Source organism: Nansenia antarctica, assembly GCF_963989245.1.
Source record: "Nansenia antarctica genome assembly, chromosome: 4".
NCBI lineage: Eukaryota > Metazoa > Chordata > Actinopteri > Argentiniformes > Microstomatidae > Nansenia > Nansenia antarctica.
In genome coordinates, this window is record NC_137689.1 from 59,182,270 (window position 1) to 59,210,065 (window position 27,796).

A 27,796-nucleotide genomic window follows, 5' to 3' on the forward strand; every position below is an offset into this window, starting at 1 on the left:
CAATAGCTGGATCGACAGGCTACCCTGGGTGATGCTGGGACTTCGTACTGTACCTAAGGAGGACCTCCTCTCTTCTTCGGCAGAGCTTGTTTATGGCCAGGCCCTTAGAGTACCGGGTGATTTTTTCCCCTCTGTTAACGTTCCCTGGTCTGCACCAGAACAACTTCGTAATCTATGGGACAAGGCAAGTGCCTTTATGCCGACCCCTACTTCAAATCACAGCCTGCCACGTATCCATGTCCCTCTGGATCTCCAATCAGCAAGATATGTGTTCATCCGCCACGACGCACATAGGAACCCTCTACAGCCGCCTTACGATGGCCCCTACAGAGTTGTGGAGACAGGCGACAAGACCTTTATCATTGACATAGGGGGAAGTATGGAGCATATCTCAGTGGACCGCCTGAAGACAGCTCATCTAGATGGAGAACGGGCTGTGGAGGTGGCCCGTCCACCACGTCGTGGCCGCCCTCCTACAAGCACAACAAAAAAACCTCCCAGTGGTTCCGGGCCAGGCTGTCAGCAGCCAAGAGATTTCCGTCCAGCCCAAGTTCCGGAGTCCCGTAATCGCTTTGGACGAGTCCTCCGAGCTCCGGCACGTTATGGGAAGTCAGTGTTTGTGAATTCTGGGGGGGACCTGTGTGGTGACTAGACACCCACTGAGTGATCAGGGCGAATTCACTACATTACCCAGGTGCCTTAGCAGGGTGATGAGGTGTATTTAAGGCGACCAGGAAGTGTGAATGAGGAAGTGAATGCAGAGTGTGCAATAAACACAGCTCTTGTTTACACATTAACCATGTGCTCCTAGTCCTTCTTCATATCCCTCAAACCAACAACTACAATATAATAATAATAATAACTATTTTAACATGAGTTACACCAATGTATGTTTTCTCAGCCTCAAAATAATAAAAGGAGTGTTTTTAAAGGAATGAATATCTTATATGATATAGCAGAGGAGTGTTGTTTGTAAGCCTGGGCTACACAATCATCTGACATCACAATAGGAAGAGGAAGATTCCAAGTGACAAACAAAGACACAGAATTCCATGTGTGGAGTTCTAATTCCACTCAGAACCTTGGAACCCATTGTTAGAGCTGAAACTGTTCATTAGCTGGTCAGCCAGACACAGAGAGAGACAGAGAGAGAGAGATAGAGAGTGAACAGGTCATACAGAAAGAGAGATTACCCAGAGAAAGAGAAAGAGAGAGAGAGAGAGAGAGAGAGAGAGAGAGAGAGAGACAGAGAAAGGCTACCCAGAGAAAAAGAGAGAGACAGAAAGACTAAATACCCAAGGAAAGATAAATAGAGAGAAATAAAGAGAGTTCAGAGATGATCCGTGAGAGGTTGTCTGGCCCTCCCTCCTGGTCCCAGGCGGGTATGGAGATGCTTCCCCAGGCGTGGGGGGGTCTCGCCGCCCAGGGGGTCCGGAGTGAGGCCTCCTCCTGGTCCCAGGTGGGTCTGGAGATGCCCCCCCAGGCGTGGGGGGGTGTGGCCGCCCAGGGGGTCTGGAGTGAGGCCTCCTCCTGGCTGGTCCAGGACTGGTCCTGTCTGCTCTGGGTCCTGGTCGGGTTCTGCCTGGTCGGGTTCTGCCTGGTCCGCTTCATAACCAACAGCAGCCGAGGGGATGAACACAAGCAGGTAACTGATGGAGGAGAGGAGAGGAGGAGGGAGAGAGAGACAGAGGAGGGAGGGAGGGAGGGAGGGAGGGAGGAGGGAGGGAGGGAGGGAGGGAGGAGGGAGAGAGAGAGGGAGGGAGAGAGAGAGGAGGGCTAGGGAGAGAGAGAGGAGGGAGAGAGAGAGAGAGGGAGATAGATAGGGAGAGAGAGAAAGAGGTAAGACCCAGCAGTAACAATTCAGTGACGACATTCAGACGTCCAATTGACCTCTGACCCCCCCCTCCCCCAGCGTCGCCCCTCCCCCATGCCCTCCATGGTCCGCCAGGGTCTGGAGGTGCAGGCAGAGATCCTCAGCAGGCTCATCTCCATGGAGACCACGCTGGCGGCCGTAGAGGACTTCGTGTCCGGCCCGGCGAGGCGCGGCCGCTATGGCAACGACCAGAGCAGCTCCTCCGATGATGGATCCGATTACCACTCTGTGACGTCTCTGTGACATCACCGGTGACATCATGGTGTCTTCCTCAACCACCATTTCCCCTTTAGTTCCTTATGTTGAGTTAATAAAGACCAAGTTACTTTTACATTTAAACCATGGTTGTGTCCTTTATGTTGCTACGTTCCTTTGAGCCGGGGTTGTAACAACACACACACACACACGCACACACACACACACACATGACATTGACAATCGCGCCACCAAAGATTATGCCCCTGCCCCCCTGACGCGTCGATGTAAACCTCTCCATTGGCCTAAATATATAATTAAACAAATTAAAACACCTCATTCATCAGAGCGTCCAGTAGGCCTAGTGATAGGGGCTGTATTTCCATGCCCGCGGGGGAGGGGGGGGGGGGCTGTATTTCCGTGCCCTGCGCTGCGACAAAACTATTTTTTCCAATTTGAACGTAATTTATGAATTCAAAATCAAAGAGCAAATATTTATTCATATATTTGGATTTATTTTGGGGCCCCTTGTAGCCCGGGGCCCCTGGGCTCAAGCCCAGGGTAGCCCATGCATAAGTCCGGCCCAGGCCACTAATGTTACCAAAGATGACTGTAGTCTGTAAACAAAGGTCAATAATACAAGTTTCTAGAGCTGGTGCTCTTATTTTATAGAAATATTAATTAGGTAAATTATTATTAAGTGTAAGCCTATGTTAAACAAGAACACTTTTAACATAACTATTGGTAAGGAATGTGGAATGCATCCAGCTGGTTCCTGAGCTACCTGATTTAGAAGATGACTGGAGTGATGTCATCACTTCCCTGCAGGGTGACACCCAGTGGACAACTGTGGCAATGACTGGAAAGATCCAGAAGACTCTGTAACTCCTAGAGGCAGAATATAAAAGCTGTGAGTCTCCAATGCTGAAACAGAAACCAACACAACTAGCACTGCACACACTGTGTCATCTCAGAACAAGAGGACTCAATACTCAACACTCACCGAAGATGCTGTGCTCTCGTGGATTCCAGTCTTCCCTCAGTCCACTCATGGACTTCTACTGGCCTGTGGGCAGTCTCTGGCCAGAGGTCCAACCTCTTCTCTGCCAGAGGAATCAGCTGCAGAGAAACATGTTGGAGATACAGAGCAGTCTGGAGCTGATGGAGAAACTTCAACACACCATCTTGGAGGAGATGGATCATGTCCCAGCCTCTGTGGCCATACAACCCATCTCCTACAAGCTGGACAAAGAGGGAAAGCACTTTGCCCTGACACTGGACACTAAAGACTTCTCCCCAGAGGAGCTGTCAGTCAAGCAGGTGGGCAGGAAGCTGAGAGTAAGTGGGAAAACAGAGAAGAAGCAGGACAATGGGAAAGGCTCATACTCTTACAGATGCCAGGAGTTCAGACAGGAGTTTGATCTTCCTGAAGGGGTGAATCCTGAGACAGTCACCTGCTCCCTGGCTCATGGCGGGAAGCTCCACATCAAGGCACCAAAAAATACATCTGCTGAGAGAGTGGTGCCCATCAACTGTGGCTTGGAATTGAAGACACAGCAGTGCCTCAGCTCACAGACAGAGGGCAGCACTGCAGATACACAAAACCAACACAACACTACTGAACATGAGGACTGAACAAAAGCGTCTTTGTTAATTGTGCTGAACAAGATGTATTTTGATACAAATATTTGTACTGTAATGATGTGTTTTTGTTTAAATAATTTCTGAAATAATTCATTCTGACATGTATTCCAATCAATAAAATATCTACTTTAATCATATCAACATCAGTGTCAATAATCATAACTGGTTTTCAGCTGGTCGTGTGCTGCAGACTCATAAGACTGGGAAAAGACAAGCATCCGACAGACTAGGCCTAGATTAAATAAAAATATGATCTGAACAGACAATATAAAAATGTACAGTCAGACTTGAAGAATCATATTCAGTGTTCAAACTGAATACACAGTCTGTATGTTTGTTATCTGTCCATTTTCTGTGCGAAACAAAGTTGTTACAAACAACATCACATATTTAACATCAAACAACATCTATATTTAATTGAACAATTTTGATGATCTGTCTAGCTCACAGCACTATTAGTGAGTATGAAAAGACAAAATGCAATGTCCAATACAATTGCTCCTTTTAATGAGAAACAGTAGGCTACAGGGTGCCATCACATCCATGACAAAGTCAGATTTCCACATTTCTGGGTGAATAAAGAAGGTGTAATTGCGTTTAATCACAGTCGTTATGATTTCCTTCTGAGTTCTGACTGACAGCCAGACCAACAACAGACAGCCCTACTGACAGCCGAAACCGGAAGCTCGAAATTTTCCACTTCCAGGAAGTTTGTCCAAGATATTTTCTTGTTGCCAGTCTGTGGGATTGTTATGAAAATGGCGGCGTCTCGTCGCTCTTCTCATCATCAGCCACAGCAGAACCTCCCCTCGCCGCCTCGGAGTGGATCTCTGTCCCTTACTCCTCCTGGATCTCCCCCGGTGCCCGGTTGTGGAGCGATTTCAGCACCAGCGGGTGGTGAGACAGACAGCCCCGGGGATGCGGAGTCGACTCCGGCCTCTCCCGACATCTCCGCCCCGGCCCTGAGCGGTAGCAGCAGTCCCAGCTCCGCCACCACCAGCCCTGGCTCCAGTCCCGACTCGGGTAGCACTAGCCCGGGGGGCGGCTGCGGGACGAGCGGGGCTTTCAGAGAGCTTTTTGAAGCTTGTCGCAACGGGGATGTATCGCGGGTGAAAAGGCTGGTGGACACGGTGAACGTGAACGCCAAGGACATGGCTGGGCGTAAATCCACCCCGCTGCACTTCGCCGCAGGTGAGTCAATGTTATTAAAATTATAAAATTATCAATGTTGTGTGTTAGTATTAGCCACACTTTTGCAGTGCAATAATATATAAGCGAACGTTAGCTTACCAACACTATTTGACTAGCTATCTAAGTTGTTGTTTATCTGTAAGCTTTCTGGCGAGTTAAAAGCTGATCTTTTTTTTTGCTAGATCTAGCTAGCTAGGCAGGCTAGCCGAAGGGCCGAGAGACAGTCTGCTACATTTGGGGGGATGGGGGGGCTATTTGTTGGCCAGCAAGTCGCAGGCAAAACAACAGAGATCGTTGGACTCATTTCTGGAAAGAAAAGTTTCATGGGAGGCTTAATGTTTACACAAATATGTTAGGACTACTTCAGCTTTATAGTAGAGGCACCTTCCATGTTCAGAAACCTCCCAGAAAATAAAATAATGATTGAACGCGCAACTTTTGAGCAAAACATGTTTGATTAGCTACCATTCCATAGACCTGGAATGCCCTAATGCATTCCAGCAATTAGACTGACCCACTTGAAGCAGCCGCAGGTTGCCTGTCTGTCATGTCAGCGAGACCATTCACAACAACGTTGCCATTGGCTTTCTATTTTCATTCGTTCATCGATTCGTTGTGCTTGACAACGTAGTGGATTATCAAGTACAACAACTTGAAACTTTATTGTGTGTGTGTGTGTGTGTGTGTGTGTGTGTTTAACCACAACTTTTGCCTAGTAGTGTATGTACAGAATCAGAAACAGATTTATTGCTAAGTAGGTTTTCACATACAAGGAATTTGCTTTGGTCTGGTGCTGCATAACAATAAACAAAGTGAGAGGACAAAAACAAAGGTGGAAAGTAATAGAGATGAAGTGTTTATAAGAATAGTGCAGTGTGTCTGTTTGTTGTCAGTGGAGGTCCCGGGCCTCGTTGAGGCCAACTGCAGTAGGAAAGAAACTGTTTTTGTGCCCTGAGGTTTTGCTCACAGCCTCCTGCCAGAGGGGAATGATTAGAAGAGTTTGTGTCCAGGGTGGGAGGGGTTGGCCACAATCTTTCCTGCTCGCCCCAGGGCCCTGGAGGCATGCAGGTCCTTGAGGGATGGCAGATTGCGGCCAATCACCCTCTCAGCACGCCACAATCATGACCACACATATCATAATTGTGTTGAGTGTCCCTGTGTAGGCGAGGTGATTTGGGCCTGGGTAACCCAGCCATCGAAAAGTGTCACTCTCAGACTTAAAGTATGTCCTCTTGGACTAACTGTAGACGCTTCCATGTAGGAACCCCATCTGTCACACCCACTTAGGAATCACCCATCATTGTCTCTTGTGAATAAATAAATACACCTGACCTTGCTTATATATTTAAACTTTTTCTTTGCTTTGCAGGATTTGGGAGGAAGGATGTTGTGGAACACCTCCTTCAGAACGGGGCTAATGTTCATGCCCGTGATGATGGCGGTTTGATCCCTTTGCATAACGCCTGCTCCTTCGGCCATGCAGAAGTGGTCAGTCTTCTCCTCTGTCAAGGTGCTGACCCAAACGCCCGCGACAACTGGAACTACACACCCCTACATGAGGCTGCCATCAAGGGCAAAATAGATGTTTGCATTGGTAAGAATAACAATTAAATAGGACCTAATTATCAATTCTGCAATGGTATCTTGATATGCTGTTTTATTCACCACCTTCAGGGAGCCCTCACACAAAAGCTGCTTGCATTGGAGTCCAACATGGAATAAGCATTTAATTTAGATACATACAAACTTTTCCAATCAATTCACAAAAAGTTTTCCACACTTTTAAAGTGAAAGTGTTTCGTTTTTTCATTTCAACATGTTGGAAAGCTAAAGAAAAATCTAGAAGGTTGTGTGAATAGGAAACATGCGTCGTGTTGATTGGCTCAAATGCTGTAGAAATTTAGAGGGAGCAGATAAGAAAGTTTTGCTCTACAGTTCCTCTGAAACTAGTCTAACCCTAGTCTTCACTAATGACAGAGGGCAAACAGCATTCAAGACAACCATGGCAGGACTCAACCTCTAGAAAGTTGTTTACGTTGTAATTCAACAAGGTGCCATTATTTAGAAATGACAGATATCAACATAATATGGGCATTCCACTTGCACTCCATCTTTGCCATCATAACTGACATAGCAATAAGCTAGATTGTCCTTCTGCGAGTGACACATGGCTCTTATTTCTCTGGGCGGGTGATGGACAGCGCTCACTAGCTAGACCTAGTTGTGGTTGTAGACACTGGTGCTACACTACCTCGGTGCTCCTGTTACCATGAGAAGTTTAAGACTACAGGATATTACATCATTCAGTTGGTTTGTTTGTCTGTCTTGTCACCAAAATTGCTCTTCCCCAGTGATCTCATCAAAGAATCTGTGCATCTCCAGAACGACGCAATGGTATTTTCTGACCAGTTACAACCCATAATAGTCCTATAATGGTTTAGTCAAGCCATCTTCCTACCCCCAGGGAGGGAAAGTAGACACTAGTAAGAGGAACACCAGGCCAGATCAATTTCACAGAGGAGTAATTGGAGCCACAGAGGCCCCTCTGCTGTTAGAGCAAACATACTTTATTTTTGAGCCCCATAGATACTACGATTTTTGGGTCCAATGCCGATTTAGGGGGGGCAGGGGGCAAACATTTACAGATAACTGATATGTATTTGCAGATATTAGTTTTTCAGTGGTACAATGAAAAACATACCCTTTTAGCCCAGTTACTTCAAATTGGGCCTCAAAGGAGAAACTGCTCTGAATGCTGATTTCTTATTCTAGGCCTATGTTCTATGAATTACATTAAAGGGTGGTACATCAAAGCAAATATGAAGCATTTGCCAAACAACCTTCTTTTCTCTATGGGAATAACATTTTCAACATTTGTTTGTTCCTAATTATTTGTTTGTAATTTTCTTAATTCTGTTATTTGATTGGCTATCGAGACCATTCCTCTGCTATAATTGAAAAAAAAATTTTTTGGCTTAGTGCTAGAAATAGCACATTATTCTCTCTGGTGGGTGATGAGTTGCATGCTGTGGATGCATGGTTTTCAGATTAAGGTGCTTCTAGCAACATTGCCAAAAATGAGTCTCAAACAGCCCACATTGAGGGAGCCTGCCAGGTAATGGTAGCTAGGCTATATCCTAGTCTGTGGCTCTGGAAATTCTCTTCCAACACAACAGCAGATGACACAGCACTGTTCATCTCTCTCTAATATGGTTTTCTCACTGTTGTGTGAACTGTACACCACACAATATTATCTCACCAACAATGGTACAGGCCTCCATTCAATTACTACTTCATATGGCTTTGTAACATTATAATCCACCTCTAGCAATACTGTTTATTCAAGGCTGTTTGAGAACAAGTCCCAATGCTCTAGCTTTCTCTCAACGGGCTGCTGTGATCACGGCTCCTCTCTGTCTCGCCATCTAGCTGTCAGTCCGCTGTGGTGGCTCGACTGGTATTTAGCATGCTGAGCAGTGCAGTCTCCCCTCTCTTGTTTGTTATTGTTCAGAGAGTTAGCGGGTTAGCCTACTGCATAAGGATGAAGCACACCATATGCTATCTCTCAGAGTGCTACATTATGTAGTTACTCTACATAGGTAGGAACACCCACCCCCATTGCCATCGTGCCCCCCCCCCCCACACACACTCGTCTCCCTCCCAGCTGTCAAGGCTCTCTGCTCCGCCCCCGGCCAACGCAGCGTCTGTCTGACGATTGGTTTCCCTACATATTAATCTCCGTTATGGAAGACACTGCCGTAGCTATAGCATCCATTCTACACAGTGCTCAGTTTATTCTATTTTAATTAACTCTCTTTCCCACCGAGGCTCTCTGCACATCTCTCTCTTTTTATACCCCTCACTAATAGTAAAGGAGAAGACGTGGATGTGGATGTGGAGGTGGAGGAGGTGATTTGGTGCAGTGCTAAATCATATTTGTGTTGAGGGGTGAGTAAGGCATGCGTCACCGACCGGGCGAAGGAGAGACAGACACTGGGGCCATCTATTCAAGTGATCATCCCATAGGCCAGTGTCACTCTCTGCTCACTGGTGTGTGAACGTGGATGAAAGATGACTCGACGAGCAACAGAACACACACACACGCACACGCACACGCACACACACACACACACGCACACACCCGTTTTGAGTTCTGGGTTCTGATGTTGATGGAGTAGAGTCATATTTTTTTCACACTCCCTCCTACCTCCCAACATCACTCTTGTCTGCCGCCTGGTTCCTAATTTGAGTGCAGAGCAGCTCTCCTTGTCCGTATGCCCTTTGTGTCCGTGTATACTAAAAACGACTGAGGCATGGAAATTGTGTGTGTGTGTGTGTGTGTGTGTGTCTGTGTGTCGTGGGAGAGCTGAGTCTTCGGAGCCGCTTGTCTCCCTACGAGTGCTCTGCCGTTCCACTCAAACAATTGCTCAGCTGAGGGAGATTAAAAAGCGGCACCCTGGGAAGCACGTCCCTTTCTCCCTCTCTCATCCTCTCCCTCTCGATCTCTCCCTTGCGCTCTCTCTCTCTCTCACTCTCTCCAGAATAGAGAGAAAGGCTAGGCGATGGCAGGCAGGCTGGCTTTGATATTCTCCTCTCATACCTGTGCCGGAGTCACATGGTAGTGGCCGAGCCCTCTCTGTTTTTATAATATGGCTTTCCTCCCTCCTCCTCCTCCTCCTCTTTTCCGCCGCAGCGTTCAGTTTGAGGCCGTGTTGTTTTTTTCCTGCTCTCACTCTCACCGCTCCGGTCCTCCACTCTCGAGGCGTGCCGCCGGTGTGCGATGTATGTTTATGTCTGCAGCATGCCACGGAGGGTGCTAGCGGGCAGCTGTAGCGGTGGCGGCGGTGGGGGCGCTAGCTCCGCTGTGGTCCCCAGCGTCAGTGGTGTTAGCGGCAGCGGACTGTGTCTGTCCCTCTCCCTGCCCGAACTCAGCTACTGTCTCTGTTTCCCCTGCACAGTGCTGCTCCAGCACGGCGCCGACCCCAACATCCGCAACACGGACGGCAAGAGCGCCCTGGACTTGGCCGACCCCTCCGCCAAGGCCGTGCTCACCGGTGAGTACAACTCCTGCTGTTCTCTCTCTCTCTCCGTCGCTCTTTCTCTCTCTCACCCTCTGTCTTGTCTATCTTTCTCTCTATCACCCTCTAGCTCTCTATTTCTCCTTCCCTCTACCCCATCTCTACCTCTCTCTCTTCGTAGCTTAAACACTCTCTTTTTTTCTTTCTATCCCACTCTCCCAAGTTTTATGTCTGTGGGAGCGGGGGGCCGTGTATAAATAGTGCAGTTTGTGTGAGGACTGCTCCAGTCCAGTCACTGGAGTCCACCAGATAATTGTTACATATTGACGCTTCTGATCTGTCTCCCCCTGCGCTGTGAGCCAGCACTCTGACCCTGCTGCCCTGGGCCACTCCGCTGTGTCGCTCCCAGCGCTGCTGGCGTTTTTCTACACACAGCCCTCTGCTATCTCTCTCCCTCAAAGAGACCAGACTCTCTGTGTCCCTCTGATATAGAAACTGTACGACTCATCTTCAAAGGCATATTCCAGTCATGCTGTTAAGTGTTATCTCCTCGCCAATTGTGTCCTCCTCGCCCTCTCGGATATAGAACTCTTCTGATAATATGAATGCAGGCTAAGAGACACCATTTTGAAGAGTACACTCATACTTTTTTCTCTGCAGAATTTTGGCCAGATTAGATCTAGATAGGTTCTGCAGGCTATCAAACACTGGCATTCATTGGCACTTAATGAGGAGACCGAATGGAGGCTCTAGCGAGTTTGATCTCTTTTTCATTGGACACTTACATTGGATAGAGTTCTATTAACAGACAATTCAAGGATGTGTCAGAGTGACCGATACACATCATGTTGTCACATCAGTCACTGCAGTTGTCTTGAAGGACTGGAAGTTGTGTTGTGGTGCTCAGATAACGGTCTTCTAGAGTGTAAATAGGTGTCTTAGCCTCTGTGTCTTAGCCCCAGTGTTGCAGTCTTTTAGAGATGGTAAGGCCACTCTGGTGGTACTGTTTGTCTTCCACCACAAACTAGGGATGGACGGTTTTTCGGTTAAACCGAAAACCGGGGTTTATAAAAATAGAAACGGTTTTTTATCAAAACCGTCTGAAACCGTTTTTTTTTTTTTTTTTTTTTGGAAGAATAAAATAGAATAAGAATAAAACTGGAACATGTCACATGTTTGTCGTGTGTGAAAATAACAATGATATAGTCTGAATCTGCCGCGCAATGAGTGAGAGGTTTGGTCAGTTGTGAAGAATAACTGAGGATTAATATCTAATTGGGATTATATTTAAGGGTAACGAATCACTCTATGGGAAAGATAGTTGCCTTCAGTTATTGGTAGATAGGAAAGGTTTTTTACAATTACTCGCTTACATTTAATAAGATCATTTTCGCTGCTCTCTGTAAAGCGCATTGGGTCACTTTTGTGAGAAATGCGCTATAGAAATAAAATGTGATTTGATTTGATATCAATCAATCAATCAAACTTTATTTATGTTCTATAGCACAAATCATGCATTGAATGTAACTCCAAGTGCAGTATTTACTAAACCACAATATAATAAAACAAGAGCTATACGGTACGGATCAAGAGTGTTTGTGCACAGCGCCACTGTGTGTGAAGGCGCTACTGAAAGTGATGACAGAACGCATGTCTAAGAAGATACGCGGTCACTTAGTGACGCAAAGGTAGTTCTGTATTTATCTCTATCTGTATTAGTACATTTATTTTGAAAGCTCTATTTTGACAGCTCTACCATGGGCACTTTTATTTTGATGGGGCATTCTTTGTTGATTGACTTACGACAGTTCAGGACGAGTCAGTCTCGCGCATGTGGTTTTTATGAAAAGCTTTAAGTATGTTCACTGCATAATTCTAAGTCTAATATTTCAGTGATTATTGAGCAGTATTCAAATATTTAAATACATTGAGCAGCAGCTGAAACTTTGTCTAAGAACCAAGATATTGAGAAAGCAGTTCATTCAATGAAGACGCTGTTCCAAGAGATGATCTTCCGTGCAGGCGTGCACCATGGATCAGCGGAGCTGGTGTGTTAAGTGTTCATGTGTTTTCATGTATGGTGTAGCTTACAAAAGTCTGCCTTTCCACTTATATTTGTGAAACTAAGTAGCCTAAATGTGTTGCGACTGTGCTTACGGTGTTTTAATGGTGTTCAACATGAGTGTATTGTAGCAGTAGGGCTCAATTATTTGAAATTGGCGCTCTTTTAAAAAAAAAAAAATGTGCACTTTTTTTTTTTTTTTTTTTTTTTTTACTGTATTTTTCGGTTAACCGGAAAACCGCGGTTTTACTCTCTGACGGTTTTTCGGTTTCAATAATTGGAAACCGTCCATCCCTACCACAAACATCACTTCACCATGACCTTCCTTTGAAACTCTGCACAAACTGAGTTCCATAAAAGCATGCCTCTGTGTGTTTAGTGTGTAGGATTTGTGCGTTTAGTTTATGAGACTCTATGCCTGTTAGCCTCGCAGAATGTTTACAGAGTGTTTGGCCTCTGTGCGTAAGCCACGGTTTGTTGCTGTCTGTTAGCCTTTGTGTGTTAACCTATCTGTGTTGCAGGGTGTTAGCTTCAGTGTTGCTGTGTGCCAGCTCCTCTGTGTTTCTATGTGGTAAATGTAAGTTTCTATGTGTTAGCCTCTGCGCTGAGGCTGGATTTAGTCTATTCAGAGGCTGCGCCTCAGAGCGAACACAGCATACATTCTTTGATTAAAGATTATATTGACCTATAAATTACCTCTGTGACAGGGAACAAATATCCCATAGCGATGACAAATTTAGATCTACGTCCTGGCCTGACGTGTTGATGCAGCCCTGGAGTGGAGAACATCATCTCCTTACTTGTAATCTGTATCTAACAGGCATGAAATGCATTTTCAAACCCAGCTAGAAGTCAAACAGTGTTAGGGACGACACCCGGGGGTTAGTCTTTTGTTGGATCCTCAAAGTAGGCTAGGCTATATTAAATCCCCTAACAACATGGCTTGATACATGTAGGCTGCTCAATGTCCATTTAAACTAATCTCTAGTTATTATTTTTTTGTAATTCATTTATTGTGCTTGTTGATGTAAATAGAATTAGGCTACGCTATGCCAGCTTTGACTGTATAGCAATCTGGTGATGGGAAAAGGAGGGAAGGTGGGAAGAAGACAGAGATAAACAGCAGTAAGAGAAGAGGAGAGAGGCTAAGCTACACAAGGCATTCAAGAGACGGAGAGGGATGCAGCTGCTCCTGTTTAACTCTGTAGAAAGTCTTTGCACAAATGCCAACATGCTCCAAGAGTTTCTATCCCCATATCCATGTAGAATAGGCCTAGTAGTTGCTATGCAAGCCTTTGATCCTGACAAGTTTTACATGGTTACAGAGTGTTATCACAGGCCAGTCTGGAGCGAGTACCGCAGAAATTACTTTAATGTGCTGGAACATATTAAATGTCAAGGTCACTGGGAATTTGTTTTGCTACCTGTGTAGACTTATAGATGGAGATGGTTTGCCTCAAATGCTCTTTGCTTTTTGTTGATAAAATGCTACTGTTATTAGGTAGATAAAAAACACTTAGGTACAAGTGTAGTAAGGACTGCTCCACACAAATATGTTACGTGACGACGAGATGGGATTTGGTGCCCTGATGATTTAGACCCTTTCCAAGGCCACTGTGGCCTTGCCCTAAAACATGAAATTCCAGGCATGTACTTGGAAATCAAATAATGCACATATTGTTGCATCATAGCTAGATTAGCCTTGTAGATATGGTGTTTAATTAGGCCCACTCATTAACTCACAGGCTCTGTGATTCATGTCTGACTACCCCAGCAGGCTAACGATGCTAGCTTCACACTCCATGATTTCAGCTCATGCCAGAAACATCTCCTCCACCAAATCACACTGTCAGTGATTTCCACATGCAGAGCCACCAACGGAATATAAACAGTGGAGAAGATGCATTTTAAAATATAATTAGCATTTGATTGCTATCTTTTCTGCTCAAGGAAATGGCATGTTATGAAGAGCATATTTTTTTTAAATAACTGCAAGTCATTTGGTTTGAAGTCCCCTATGACCACATAAACATGAACAGTAGCGTAATCTGTGTTAGTAGTGTTATCTGTGTCATAACCATGCCATGGTTATGATGGCATAATACATTTGTTCTACTCGTCATTACTGATTAAGTTATATTCATCTTTAACTAGGGTAGGCCTGAATGTAGTTTTGCATAGCCATACCTCCTCCATATATTGTTTGCATGCTTCCTTTGGCCTGGAGAATTTTAGAATAGCCGACCTGGCTTGGATTGAACCTGGACAGACCGCTGTGAGAGCAAGCTAGCAATTTCATTGGATGTTGCATTCCAAGAACCCTCCACCACATGCTCATAGGTGATTGCTTGTTGTTGCGTCGTCTTTTCTGCTTGTCGTTTTCCAATAGATAGGAAAAGACTAAGAGAGTTGTTGCCTATGCTAGCTTGCAACATTGAAGAAAAACTGAATTCTGTTTTGCCAGAAGGGTGCACTATACATAAAATCTAGCTGATAAAGACATTTGGTGTTTGATTGGTTTGACATGTGGCGAGTTGTCACATTTCAAGCCGGTTTCCACCCCTTTTGTATGTGAACATATAAATATCAAGAGATCTCCTGGTAGAATAAAGGATAGTCCACAACATGAAATTGCTAGGCTAAGCATTGTTGATGCAGTGGCAAGGAGCATTAACTGGCTCTGACAGACGGCTGTCTCTGGTTTGAGTTAAATGGAAGAATAACAAGCACAAGGACAGAGGATTTTTACATCCCGCTTTTTGTTGTTTATGAATGACTCCCCCTCTCAAGCCTCTTCACTCGGAGTGGAAGTCTTTCAGGTCATTACCCATGTCCTTGGAACGCCCTGACTTCTTTTTCTCTGAATTAGAATCCAGTTTAATGATCCTGGCCATCTCCTAACGTTCACCCTATTAGTAGGCATTTTAAGCCTAGATCATAACATTTTGCAGCATGTGAAATGTACTGAAAATGTTCAGTATGTATAAAATGCCAGGATATCATACAAGATTTGCCTTTCCATGTAGTATATGCTTTAATAGCCTTTGAATAGTGTGGTTAGAATGTAGTTTTAGTAAACAGTAGGCGGTATGAGCTTTTCTGACTTCAGGCAGTGTTGGTGCAGTGGCTCTCTCCTTTTGTCTTTACTCCCTCTTCCTTCTATCCCTTTCTGTCTCTATTCCCACTTTCTCTAGCTCTATTTCTTTTTCTACCCCCTATTTCTGTCTATCTTTCTCTCTACCTCCCTCTCTCTTTTTCTCCAGTCAACCCCCTTGTTATCCCTCTCCCTCCCTGATAAAAATGAGACATCACTTACTAATTTGATCTATATCATCTTTGGGTCCACAGTCTTCACTCTGCCTTTTGGACTCCCATCTATGAGAACACTTTAATGTTCTCTATAATCTTCACTATAAATGCTTCTTCTATACGTTCGTTCCTTTAGTTTAGTCTGTGTGGGAGACGCCAGAGGGGGTATAGCCAGGCAGTCTGAACCAGGGGATTCTGGCAGAGGACAGACTCATTATAATGCATGAAACGGAATGCTATCAAACACACAATATTATTATTTTTTACCTCCACCAGGCTTTCCTGGTCTGAACATAGAAATCCTTGCTGCCTTTTGTCATCAGCCACTGTGAGAGTGTGTGAACAGACTGCAAATCCCTCATAAGTCTGTCTTACAAATGAGTGCTCTTTTCACATAAGCCTATTCCACTGCTTCATTACAATTGTAAGAAGTTTTTTTTATCACTTCTTCTTTGCTTAGCTTATAGCAGGATGAGTGAAATGACATTAATATTCATTTCTGTGGTTAAATAGGCTGAGTTTGCGACAAAAGGAGCAGGACCTGATATGGATTGGAGTGTGATCTGTTTTTAAATGTTTGTTGGTCTTGTCTTCCTTCTGTCGCCCCCAGGTGGATAAGCATTTTCATATGTATATATATCTATTATATGTATATATAAAAATCCAAAAAATAATACAACAATTCTTCTCTTCTTCTGAACTCTACCCTCCACCTCCCTCTCCTTCCCCATCCCTTCTCTCTCTCCCACCCTGCTCTCCTCCCCATCCCAACTCTCCACAGGGAGGTAGTGGTTGAGTGTCAGTTCACACAAACCCTTGGTTCTGAGAAAAAACGGAGAAAACTGACTGTTTCAAAGACTAAGAGACAGACGAACATGACTATTGGACTAGCTGTGAGAAGTCACTGAAGAGATTGGAGGAATAATTCACCATGTCAGTGTGTTAACTCCGCTGGCACACTCTGGTCCTTATCAAAGGGTGTGCCATTACTGAGCCCGAACACTGGTGCATTGTCGGCACTGTCCAGCAGTGCTCTGTCCATAGTCCGTCAACATTTGTATAGATCAGAAAGGATTGGATGAGTGCAAACCTATCTATCCAATCCTTGTAGATTGACTACACAAGTGTCTTGTGTGGCTAGTGCGAGGTGATTTCTTGACAGGACCACCGTTTTCCCCCACTTGGTTTTTAAAGGGATGCTGACTCTGAGGTGGTGTTCAGGCAAGACTATAGGGTTTCCTCAGCCTGTCCAGAAATAGCAGCAGAGACCAGGGGTGGCCAAGAGATGGAGACATGTCTCATCGACCCTGGGCTGGAGAGGAGCTCCCAGATTTGGCTGCCTGGCTATTTTTAGCCCTCATCACAAATCGCTCATCCATAGAATTGGAGATGATAGAACAGGCAATACAACATATGTTTTTTTTTTTTGTCTTCTGCTCTTTCAACTCCTCACCCAGAAACAAAAACACAAAACATGCACATGTATAGCAAGCGGGCCAGTGGTTGTCTTTGGTGTACCATTCAGAGGTTTTGTTTTCAGTGCAGCATTTACTGGTCTATTTCCGTTGAAATGATAATCTGGGGGAGTCTGTTGAGTCATTAATGCCACTAGGCAAGTTGACTGTCTGGCTTTCATCTCCAGGCAGGAGCACTGAACTAAGAAAGTTCATTAACATTCATGTGTCTCTACCTCCGTCTCTGTGTGCACTGCAGTGTAGGATGGCCTTGAGTTAGGTTGTTTTCACATCTCTTTAGTTTGGTACTCTGATCCATGCAATAACTCGTATGTGAAAAGTAAACAAATCCTGACTCAAACGTGATCGCCGAAGGGTCCAGGACCAGAATACCCTACCTGGCAGTGCGGTCATGTGGAACATGTTGCCCAATTTGAGCTAAACAGACTAGCATGCTAACACAGAAAATATGCGTCTTGTGAGATGGTTCTTTACAGTTTTTGTGAAAGATATAGGAGCCTGATATCTGCGATAGTGGATGCTATATCGCTATTTTGTTTAGGCCATAGGTTTTGGATTGACAAAGTCCAATTCTAGTGCTCGTATTTATTGGTTTTGTCTGATAGTTGAATCGTTGTTCGAATTTCTGAAAATGTACTCTAACGTGCATGTATGAAGAGCCTATCTGCTAATTAGGTGGGAGCATTAGCCTACTCTGTGAAGCTGTTATTATTGCATTTGGAGTGCAGAAGGTGGTGATATCACACACAATCCTGCATTCCATTAACCCTCTGGCTGTTTACACACACCTACCCTCACAGATCCCTTCTATCTAACTGGCTCTCAGAGTTGGTTTCCTGATAACCACATTCTTCCCTGGTGCCCCTTCTTTCCTCCAAAAACCACATTTATTACTGCTGATAAAACACTCTTCAGGGCAGCAGTAATGGGAGTTTCACAGAGCCATTTCAAAGAAAGGGCTATCTTAGACAACATTAACTCCAATTAATTACCTCACTAATTGGTATTCTGAGGCTAGCCGCCTGTGGGCCCTAGATGCGGATGGGCAGATCAATTCTCTGAACCGGACCATGCACTGTACAGGGACCTGTGATAATCACTTCTCTCTCGCCTGCTCTCTCTTTCTTTCTCTCCCTCTTTTTCTTTTTCTTTCTTTCCCTTTACCTTCTCTCACACTCAAACACACTCTCATTCCCGTATCTCTGAGGTCTGTGTGATGACCTCTGTGTGCCACCCGTAGCTTTCCATTCTCTGGCCACTTCATCAGACAGGCGGAGGTCAGACATGGTCATTTGAGCAGCACAGGGTTGAGGTTGTGGCTTTCCACTAACCTTGGCAGGAGCTTCTTCAGTCCAGGGCTAGCCTATTTATAGTACGGTTCTCATGATGATCAGGTATCAGCACACACACACACACACACACACACACACACACACACACACACACACACACACACACACACACACACACACACACTAGGCTGATGCCTAGTGCATTGCTCATTTGAAAAGTGGTCCTTTTATTCAACCTGATGGGGTGTGATAGCCTTTTTGCTTTGTTCTTTGGGGATGTTTTGCATGAGTGCAGCTGGAGATGGAGTATCGATTTTTAACGCTTTGCTCTTCTTAACTACTCCTTCTATCCACTAATTGTTTGCCCAAGACACAGGATTTTTAAATTCCAAAGTGTTATTGTTCAGCGAATTCACCTGGGCCCGTAATGGCCTTTCAGTGGTTATTTGTTGTAGCACTCAGAGACCTGGCTGTTGTCCTCCGACTTTGCAGCTGTGCTGAGGTAAATCTCTACCCCATCTCTCTCAGCATAATAAAGCACTCCATCTTAAATCACACACACGAGGCCAGCTCTGCCTGCCAGAAACACACACTTCTCCCTGGTGAGAAGTTCTGTGTAGTAGTACATTGGGGAACTATAATGAGAAAGAACATCTTTAAAAAAAATTGTGGGTGTTAAAAGGGGCTTTATTAAGGTGCATATTTAAGCTATAGTTTCTTTAAGGCGTGTGTGTGCGTGCGCAGTGACTCCGCTATCACCACTCGGACCACCTGCGATGGCAACACTGGCAATTGACCAACTCTTCAAGAGATATCCTACAGAAAACACTCCTTCACTTGTCGGCCCCATTCTTCGCCATCAATATCTGGTATGGCAGCATATTCTTTCCCCAGAATCAATTCACAGCAGCAGACAATGAGGTGGAGCGAAGAAATGCGGTGGTGTAGTGGTGGTCTAGTGGATAGTGAGTTGGACTTGTGATCGGAAGGTTGTGAGTTCAAATCCCGCCTGAAGCCACACCACTACTAGTGTGTCCTTGAGTAAGGCACTTAGCCCTCAGTTACTCCAGGGGGAATGTCCCTGTAATTCGTAATTGTAAGTCGCTTTGGATAAAAGCGTCTGCTAAATGGCAAAATTAAATTAAATTAAAATTATAAATGCGTGTCACAAAGGAAATCGACCTCCTCTCGCCAATACTGTTTCAGCACATATACAGGTGCCCTCTTTCACTCTGGCTCTTATTGCTTCTCCATGAGACACTAAGTCCTTTTCCGGAGGAGTGTGTGAGGACGATAAACCTCTTACAGCACTGGCAACAGAAGCCTTGGCTTTCACACTGCAGCTAGGGTCATGGTGCTAGTAAGCTTAGCCCGGGACAAGGACAGCGAGAGGCAAGAGAAGAGAATAGTGGACTGAGGGATGAGAGGAGAGAAAGATGAGAGGATGGAGGAGATGGATGAGGATGTAAGACCAGGATGGGAGTATTTAGGTGAGGAGAGAGGAATGATAGGCTGGATGAATGGATGAAAACAAGACTAGAGATGGAGGACAAGGATGGATGGAGGACATTGGGGGAACACCCACACGCTGCTCTAAGAAAAGAGCCCAGAAGGTGGACAATCCACAATCCTCATTGCCCCTGTAACATAACTGCATATTTGACACTCATGTCTCTCAAGTCAGTATTTAAAAGAAAGACAGAAGGCAGGTAGTCGCAGGGTAAGACGTATTGCCTCCCACGAAGTGCATATGCTCCTGGCATACCGTCTGGTGGCTTATTGTCTTCCCTGTTCTATAGACTGTTGGGGAGGGACTTGCAGGAAATCCGCCTATCACATCACACCGGTCCAGTTATCAAGACGGCGCACCTCTTCTTCCTCAGAGGGCGTAAGACATTTGGCATGGAAATGTACCGTCTTCATGAGGCGCAGCGTCATGTGCATCCTGTCCGGCTGCATCGGCTGCCTGGTACAGAAGCGGCACTGCCATCGACCGCAAGGCTCTACAGAGGGTGGTAGAAAGCCTGCAGTACATCACAGGGAGTGAGCTCTCAGCTGTCCAGGAGGTGTCTGAGGAAGGCCCGGAAGATCACCAAAGACCTCAGCTAGGGGTGGGCATCGACGATCGATAATTGATCGATAAGGATCTTGGTCGATCACAAAATAAAACATTTGGTCGATCACGATTTTTGTGATCGACCAAATGTTTTATTTTGTGATCGACCAAGATCCTTATCGATCAATTATCGATCGTCGATGCCCACCCCTAACCTCAGCCATGCCCTGTTCTCTCTGCTACTGTCTGGCCGGAGACGGTACAGAAGCATCTGTTCTCAGACCAACAGGTTCCGAGACAGCTTCTACCTCCAAGCCATAAGACTGATTTCCCTAGCTTCTCAGCAGCACTGCCTGCTGCTCACCTGCACTAGAGACCATTTGCGCTCACCTCAGCACTTCACGCACACACTCACTCCCATCATGTCTGTTTTTTTTTTTTATAGATATAGTTTTGTTAGGCCTATTATTATTGTCATATTCCTATCCTCATATGTACACTGCACTGTTCTTCTTACAAGGATTTCATTGTACCATTTACATCTGTATAATAATAATATAGCCTAATAATAATCATAATAATAATAATAATAGAGAGTGCATTTTCCACTTTTGTTCTTCTCAAAGGTCTTAAAAGATGGATCCATTGTTTCCTTGTCTCACTGTTGGAGACTGACTGCTGTTACCAGGTGAATGATAAGGTGGGGCCAGCAGCCGGTGCTCTTTAGATGGAGTTGTCCCCCATAGGGATGGACGGTTTCCAATTATTGAAACCGAAAAACCGTCAAAGACTAAAACCGCGGTTTTCCGGTTAACCGAAAAACGACCGAAAAACGAAAAAAAAAAAAAAAAAAAAAGAGAGCGACAATTTCAAATAATTGAGCCCTACTGCTACAATACACTCATGTCGAACACCATTAAAACACCGTGAGCACAGTCGCAACACATTTAGGCTACTTAGTTTCACAAATATAAGTGGAAAGGCAGACTTTTGTAAGCTACACCATACATGAAAACACATGAACACTTAACACACCAGCTCCGCTGATCCAGGGTGCACGCCTGCACGGAAGATCATCTCTTGGAACAGCGTCTTCATTGAATGAACTGCTTTCTCAATATCTTGGTTCTTAGACAAAGTTTCAGCTGCTGCTCAATGTATTTAAATATTTGAATACTGCTCAATAATCACTGAAATATTAGACTTAGAATTATGCAGTGAACATACTTAAAGCTTTTCATAAAAACCACATGCCGCGAGACTGACTCGTCCTGAACTGTCGTAAGTCAATCAACAAAGAATGCCCCATCAAAATAAAAGTGCCCATGGTAGAGCTGTCAAAATAGAGCTTTCAAAATAAATGTACTAATACAGAAAGAGATAAATACAGAACTACCTTTGCGTCACTAAGTGACCGCGTATCTTCTGAGACATGCGTTCTGTCATCACTTTCAGTAGCGCCTTCACACACAGTGGTGCTGTGCACAAACACTCTTGATCCGTATAGCTCTTGTTTTATTATATTGTGGTTTAGTAAATACTGCACTTGGAGTTACATTCAATGCATGATTTGTGCTATAGAACATAAATAAAGTTTGATTGATTGATATCAAATCAAATCACATTTTATTTCTATAGCGCATTTCTCACAAAAGTGACCCAATGCGCTTTACAGAGAGCAGCGAAAATGATCTTATTAAATGTAAGCGAGTAATTGTAAAAAACCTTTCCTATCTACCAATAACTGAAGGCAACTATCTTTCCCATAGAGTGATTCGTTACCCTTAAATATAATCCCAATTAGATATTAATCCTCAGTTATTCTTCACAACTGACCAAACCTCTCACTCATTGCGCGGCAGATTCAGACTGTATCATTGTTATTTTCACACAGGACAAACATGTGACATGTTCCAGTTTTATTCTTTGAACAACATAGGATAAATAATAAAAATAATAAAAAATCCGGTTTCAGACGGTTTTGATAAAAAACCGTTTCTATTTTTATAAACCCCGGTTTTCGGTTTAACCGAAAAACCGTCCATCCCTAGTCCCCCAGGGGGGCGTGTGTGCCTTTTCCTCTGTCTGCACTCTGAGTGAGGGAGAGAGTCTGTGCATTCCAAAGGGCCTCGCCGGTGTGTTGGTGTATAAGAAGCCTATACTCCTCAACAGTGACAGGCTCATTGATTACCCTGGCGACTGGCGACTGCCTTTCGATTGGTCCCCAGTGATGAATGGGCCAGGGCCTGGTATATTCCCCCTGCGCTCATCAGTCCTCCTCCGGCCTATCCCCACATCTCAGTGTTGCCATGAGAACATGCAGATTCTGCCTGAGGACCACAATGTCCCTGCCTCGCCTCATCCTTTGCTCTTAACGTTAGGGCCACATAACAACACACACACAGACACACTCTCTCCCTCCCCTCCGCCCCCCTCCTAGGGTATAGGCTGCTGTTTTTCCCCACCGTGATGCCAGCCGAGGCAGTGATTAATCTCTCAGGCTGTTGGCCTTGGTGGCCATTATTATCCTGCTGTAATTGCCTAGTTTTCCACATGGATGCGTGCGTGCGTGCCTGTGCGTGCCTGTGCGTACCTGTGCGTGCCTGTGTGTGACAGTGCGTGCCAGTGCGTGCCAGTGCGTGCCAGTGCGTGCCTGTGCGTGCCTGTGCGTGCCAGTGCGTGCCTGTGCGTGCCAGTGCGTGCGTGTGCGTGTGTTCAGAGGGAAAGCCTGGATAGCTTGGTTTAAAGGGCACTCTGGTCTCCGGGAGAAGTCGGGGAGGGGAGGGATGGATGGAGTCATGCTATCAATTTATCCAATTATTTTGTTTACCATTTCAAAAGATGAACATTTAAATCCCCATCCTTAAATCTTTTTGAATAACACACAGAAAAAAAAGGTCTATAAAGGCTTAGGCAGCATCAAATAGCATAACTGCCATATTATTAAATGGATTGTTTTGACTTGAAAGTTTTTGTGGAGAGGCCTTTACAGATAATGATATCGGCTGCAGTAGCCTATCCGCAAGGTCTCTCACAACGTATTACATCCGCAATGTACATTCATGTGACCCCCCACCACCACCACCACCACCACCACCACCACCACCACCAACATCCTTTTTAATTTAGTTCCCCAGGGCAATGGTGCAGATTTTAGTCATCTAGACTAGAGGACTCTCCTGTGCCCTCATTACACTGTGTCAGAATGGAAAAATGACCATGTTTACCCAAAAGCTTCTCTGCTTTACCATTATGTCGGCCCGAGACCTGACTTGGTATTGTGCTTTTTAAACTAAAGCTCTGCCAACCAAATGGTTTAGCAGTAACCAGTGCAGATTTAGCAGTAACCATTTTTTTCCGTCGCTCACACCCTGTCATAAGAGTCGACTTGCAATGACAAAACACACACACACACTTGACATGTGATTATGCAGCTGCATATAGGACAAAGCAATCATTTAGGGTTTGTGGATAGAAATGCCATGAGTTGAGCTGACAGGACTCCTAACATCTACATGTCATCGAGGCTCTGTTCAATATATTTACACATATCTGAATGGCATTTCATAATGTTTTACAGGCTTTGGTTCTGTCGGGACAGACAGACAGGATTGGGATAGACTCACATACAGAGATATGCTTGGGATAGAAACACACACACACACACACGCACACACACAGACAGTGGGGCAGCAGGGCAGCGCGAGCAGCGTTAGCGTTTGGTCCACAGTGAGTGGCATCGTCAGTGGAGCTGTCAGTTTTGGTAAGGTCACTTAGTCACCCTGTAGCTCTGTCACTGGACGCACGCAGGGCAGGCACTGAGTCTCTTAGACTAAAGACATCCACTCACTAGTGCGTCTCCTAGACGTCCACACACCCACTGCTCTATTGTGCATTAGCATGCAAGCCAGTAGAGGAGAATGTTAGCGATGTCCTGAGCTTTACCCTGTCCTTCTATGTGTTCTTTAGTCAGCATTATTATAGGGAACACACACGCACACACACAACCTTGAACAATTTTACAGACAAGGGGTATTTTTTATGGTGTGTAATGACTTTTTCTTACCAACCACACATCGCCTCAAAATTAATTAGTACTGCCACAATTTTTCCATGCAATTTCTCGACAGGCATAGCAAGCCTACTGGTTATGTGTAACAGGGAATCAGATGCCATTATGTGAAGCTTGCCAGTATAGCTAGACTGTTAGTTAACGGTCTCTGAGGCCCGGTGATTTCTGCTCTGTTTTCTTTTTTTTCTTCTTTTTTTTACTCACCACCCTGACAGTAATGTCATATCTGTTCAGATGATCTACTCACACACATCACTCACATCAGAGGCAGACACTGTACTCTTGCAAAGATGGATGATAACACTGCATAGCTCCGATGAGGTTGATGTTGTTTTTATACTGACTGTTTGAGCATGCGTGCACACACACACGCCCCCCCCCCTCCCCCACAGGACAAACACAATGTAATTTATGGCATCCATTAACTACATTCTGGGGTCCAGCCCATAACTCTGTCACTCCCTGTCAGCTGCCAATCAAACAGGGACAGTTAGGCTACTCAGTGTGGGGCATCACCACTGGGGACATGGGATGGGGAATGTTTGTGTGTTTTGTGGTGGGGAAAATGTGTGTGTGTGTCAGCAGCATATCCATTCATCTGCATCCTCTGGTAAAAGGACTGAAAACAAAGGACTCCCCCGCCACACACAAACACACCTCCACCCCCCAGTGATATTTTGTCAAATGCAAGCACACTGTCTTTTTTGCTGCCCTTTCCCCTTCTTTCTCTTCACCTCTATATCCTTTCTTATTCCCTGCCCCCATATACTCCTCCTCTCCTCCCTGTACCCCCCCCCCCCCCCCCAAAAAAAAGAACACACCACAGTCTCTCTCTCCCGAGAAAGCACATGTGGAGGGATGGCGATGGAGGGGGGAGGGGGAGTTGTTGTGACTGTAGCGGCAGGGCAGGGCTGTGAGGGGAGGGGGAGGGAGAGGGGTGGGATCACACCTCTCCATGATATCCATTTCCCTTCTGTTATCACGGCAACCGCTCTGCTCATACAGAGAGAGAGACAGAGAGAGAGAGAGAGAGATGTTGGCATGGCATTGGTCGGATAACGGTAGAGGCATTTGATTTGAGAATGGCAGGGGGATATATATGCGTCAATTTACCGGCCGTTTCCAAGACAATGATGATGCCGAGTCCATGGGAAGCTTAACGTCACGGCAACATCAGCCGGAGGGGTGTGCACTGAGCTACGCTACCCAAACACAGAGAGGAGAGGGAGGGGGAGAGAACAAGAGAGAGAGAGAAAGAAAGAAAGAGCTTTGTGGCGTTTGCTGCTCCTCTCTCTGCGACTCTGGCTCTCTGCTGCTGCTGTGCGCCTCTCTCCCAGCCCGTCTCTGACATTATGATTTTCTGCAACCATTTAGGTGAATACAAGAAGGACGAGCTCCTGGAGGCGGCTAGGTGAGTACAAGCTTCAGCTCTCCTCCTCCCACTAGCTCTCTCTCTCTCTCCGTCCTCTGTGTTCTCTCTCTATCTCTTCTTTTTTCTCCTCCCCCTCACCGTCTTAGCAGGCTGGTGTTGTGAAAGCGCTTGTCATGTGGGCTGGGATGCTGGTGCATGGTGAGGGGTTGTTGTTGTGAAGGGATGTGCACATGGTGTGTGTGTGTGTGTGTGAGACTGTGTGTGTGACTGTGACTGAATGTGTGAGACTGTGTGACTGAATGGGTGTGACTGTGTCTGCATGTGTGTGTATCGGCGAGGGTTGTTGTCAGTTCCGGTGGTATGGGTGGCAGGACTGCGATGTCTTATTCAGCGATCACACACACACATCCCAACACACCAGCAGTGTTGAATAGGCTGACAGAGGGCCTGGCACAGCCCCTGGCCAACGGAACAGAACCACAGTGGAACCAGAGGGGATGATATGGTTAACATGTTTATCCTCTCAATGCCTGTTGTTATGTCACAACACTGTTGCCGACGTGGGGGATGATTTTCCTTTGGCCTGGTGTGACGATCCCTGTTGAGGTGCTCCTTGGGAAGAAGAGGAAGAGGAGATGTCCTCATCTACCGCCTCCTTTCATGTCCTCCTTGCAGCTCCAATACCCTGTGTCTGCTCTGTGTTCCGGAAGGGTTCTTCAGCACTTCTCAGGCCTGCGGAAGCTCCTGTCATATCACAACAAATGAGTGGATTTCTCACTGTTTTCTCGACAAATTAAAGGCTAGGGCTCCCCCACAAAGGCTGAAGACCCCCTTAATATTTCTCTCCCTCACTTTTAAGCTGATTCAATGTCTGGCAAGGAATCTTAGATGATCCTCAATGGCGGTTTCCCTCCCCACAATGGCTGGTTGTCAAACACGTTTCTGTTCATTTATAGCTGCCCCACAATGGCTGGTCATCCCCACAGTAGCCTCCCCCCCATGGCTGCCCCACAATGGCGGTCTGTCCCCTGTCAGTCCTCCCCACCACAGCTACCCCAATTGCAACTGTGAAGTTCAGAGGACTGCTTCAAACCCCGCAGCATGTCATGCAGAGTAAGGCATGTCTTTCACACTGAGCTCATTACACTGTAGCGGCTGCCTCTATGTACAGGGCCAGGCCTAGAGTTTAGCCCCAAGCAACAAACCTTACAAGATATGGCTGTTTGATGACTGAATCTGAATATTCTCCTGGGAGCAACCACATCTGAAGTTGTTTTTTCTACTTTGAACACGTGGAAGATGCCCTCATTATCAGTATGACAGTTGTGAGTATTGAACCATGATCATAGGTTGTTGCCATGCAGTAGGCCTATAATGTACCACTATGTTCATAACAACTCCTTGTGCTGAGCCCCGGATTGAAGCCATCCCTCTGATTACTCTGCAGTCGAGGTGTCACTGTCTTCAGAATCTCATGAGCTGATTGACATACTACTGCAGGTTTTCACCGGCATGATCTCAATTTTAGTCCTCTGGTAATCATGAAGATAAATCTCGGCCTACACACAAACACAAGCACTCACAAACATTTCCTAGCCTCCCCCTCTGTAATAAATCCTGGGATGCTGTTTGCATCCAAATGAAGGAGCTCTTGTTTTAGCCTTCTCTACTCGGCGGAAGGAGGGGATGAGAGAGGAGCAGAGGAAAGCCACTGGCTATGAATGCATCTTGACTGAAGGGATTTTGGCAAAGCTAGATACACTGCGACTGAGAAAAGAGGAAGAGAAGAAAGCTCCCTTTCTTCCTCTTCCCTTCTCTCTGATGGTCTTTTAGCGGTGTGGTCCGAGTACCAACACTGACTGGACGCTGCTATGGTAACACATCCCTGGCTCTGCCTCCGATGCCTGTGCACCAGGCAAACAACCATGGGGACAGTGGGCACCCCTAATAGATCAACTGCCGGAGTGTGCCAACAATAAAGACTGGCGCACTGGCATCAAGCAAAGAGGGGTAACAAGGGGACTGGTACCAGCCAGAGGGAGGTGAGACAAGAGGAGTAGAGGAGTAGTAACATGAGAGTAGCATGGCTGCTCTACTGATTTCAGCGTGTGTGTGTGTGTGCGTGTGTGCGTGTGTGCGTGTGTCGTCTGTGTCTGTGTCCATGTCTGTGACTGTGTCTGTAGAGGTGGTGCTGACTCAGCTGTCTGGAAGACTTCTCTGTTACCGCTACAAAGTCT

At 45.7% G+C, this 27,796-nt stretch overlaps 2 protein-coding genes across 2 annotated transcripts in view; both read left to right on the forward strand.

The window, feature by feature from the left end:
* Window positions 1-3,076: 3,076 nt before the first annotated feature.
* Window positions 3,077-3,703, forward strand: LOC308155585 (heat shock protein 30-like; the record flags this gene model as incomplete). The annotated part of the gene is made up of 1 exon (XM_080528944.1): window positions 3,077-3,703. The coding sequence occupies one exon, from the start codon at window positions 3,077-3,079 to the stop codon at window positions 3,701-3,703; it is 627 nt and encodes a 208-aa protein (XP_080385070.1).
* Window positions 3,704-4,470: 767 nt separating this feature from the next.
* Window positions 4,471-27,796, forward strand: part of tnksa (tankyrase, TRF1-interacting ankyrin-related ADP-ribose polymerase a) — a gene marked incomplete at its 5' end in the record, with an annotated part of 60,026 nt that continues 36,700 nt past the window's right edge. The window contains 4 exons of the mRNA XM_080530170.1: window positions 4,471-4,903; window positions 6,273-6,497; window positions 9,862-9,957; window positions 25,562-25,598. Of these exons, the coding sequence (XP_080386296.1) occupies window positions 4,471-4,903; window positions 6,273-6,497; window positions 9,862-9,957; window positions 25,562-25,598 (791 nt within the window). The remainder of the gene's footprint in view (window positions 4,904-6,272; window positions 6,498-9,861; window positions 9,958-25,561; window positions 25,599-27,796) is intronic.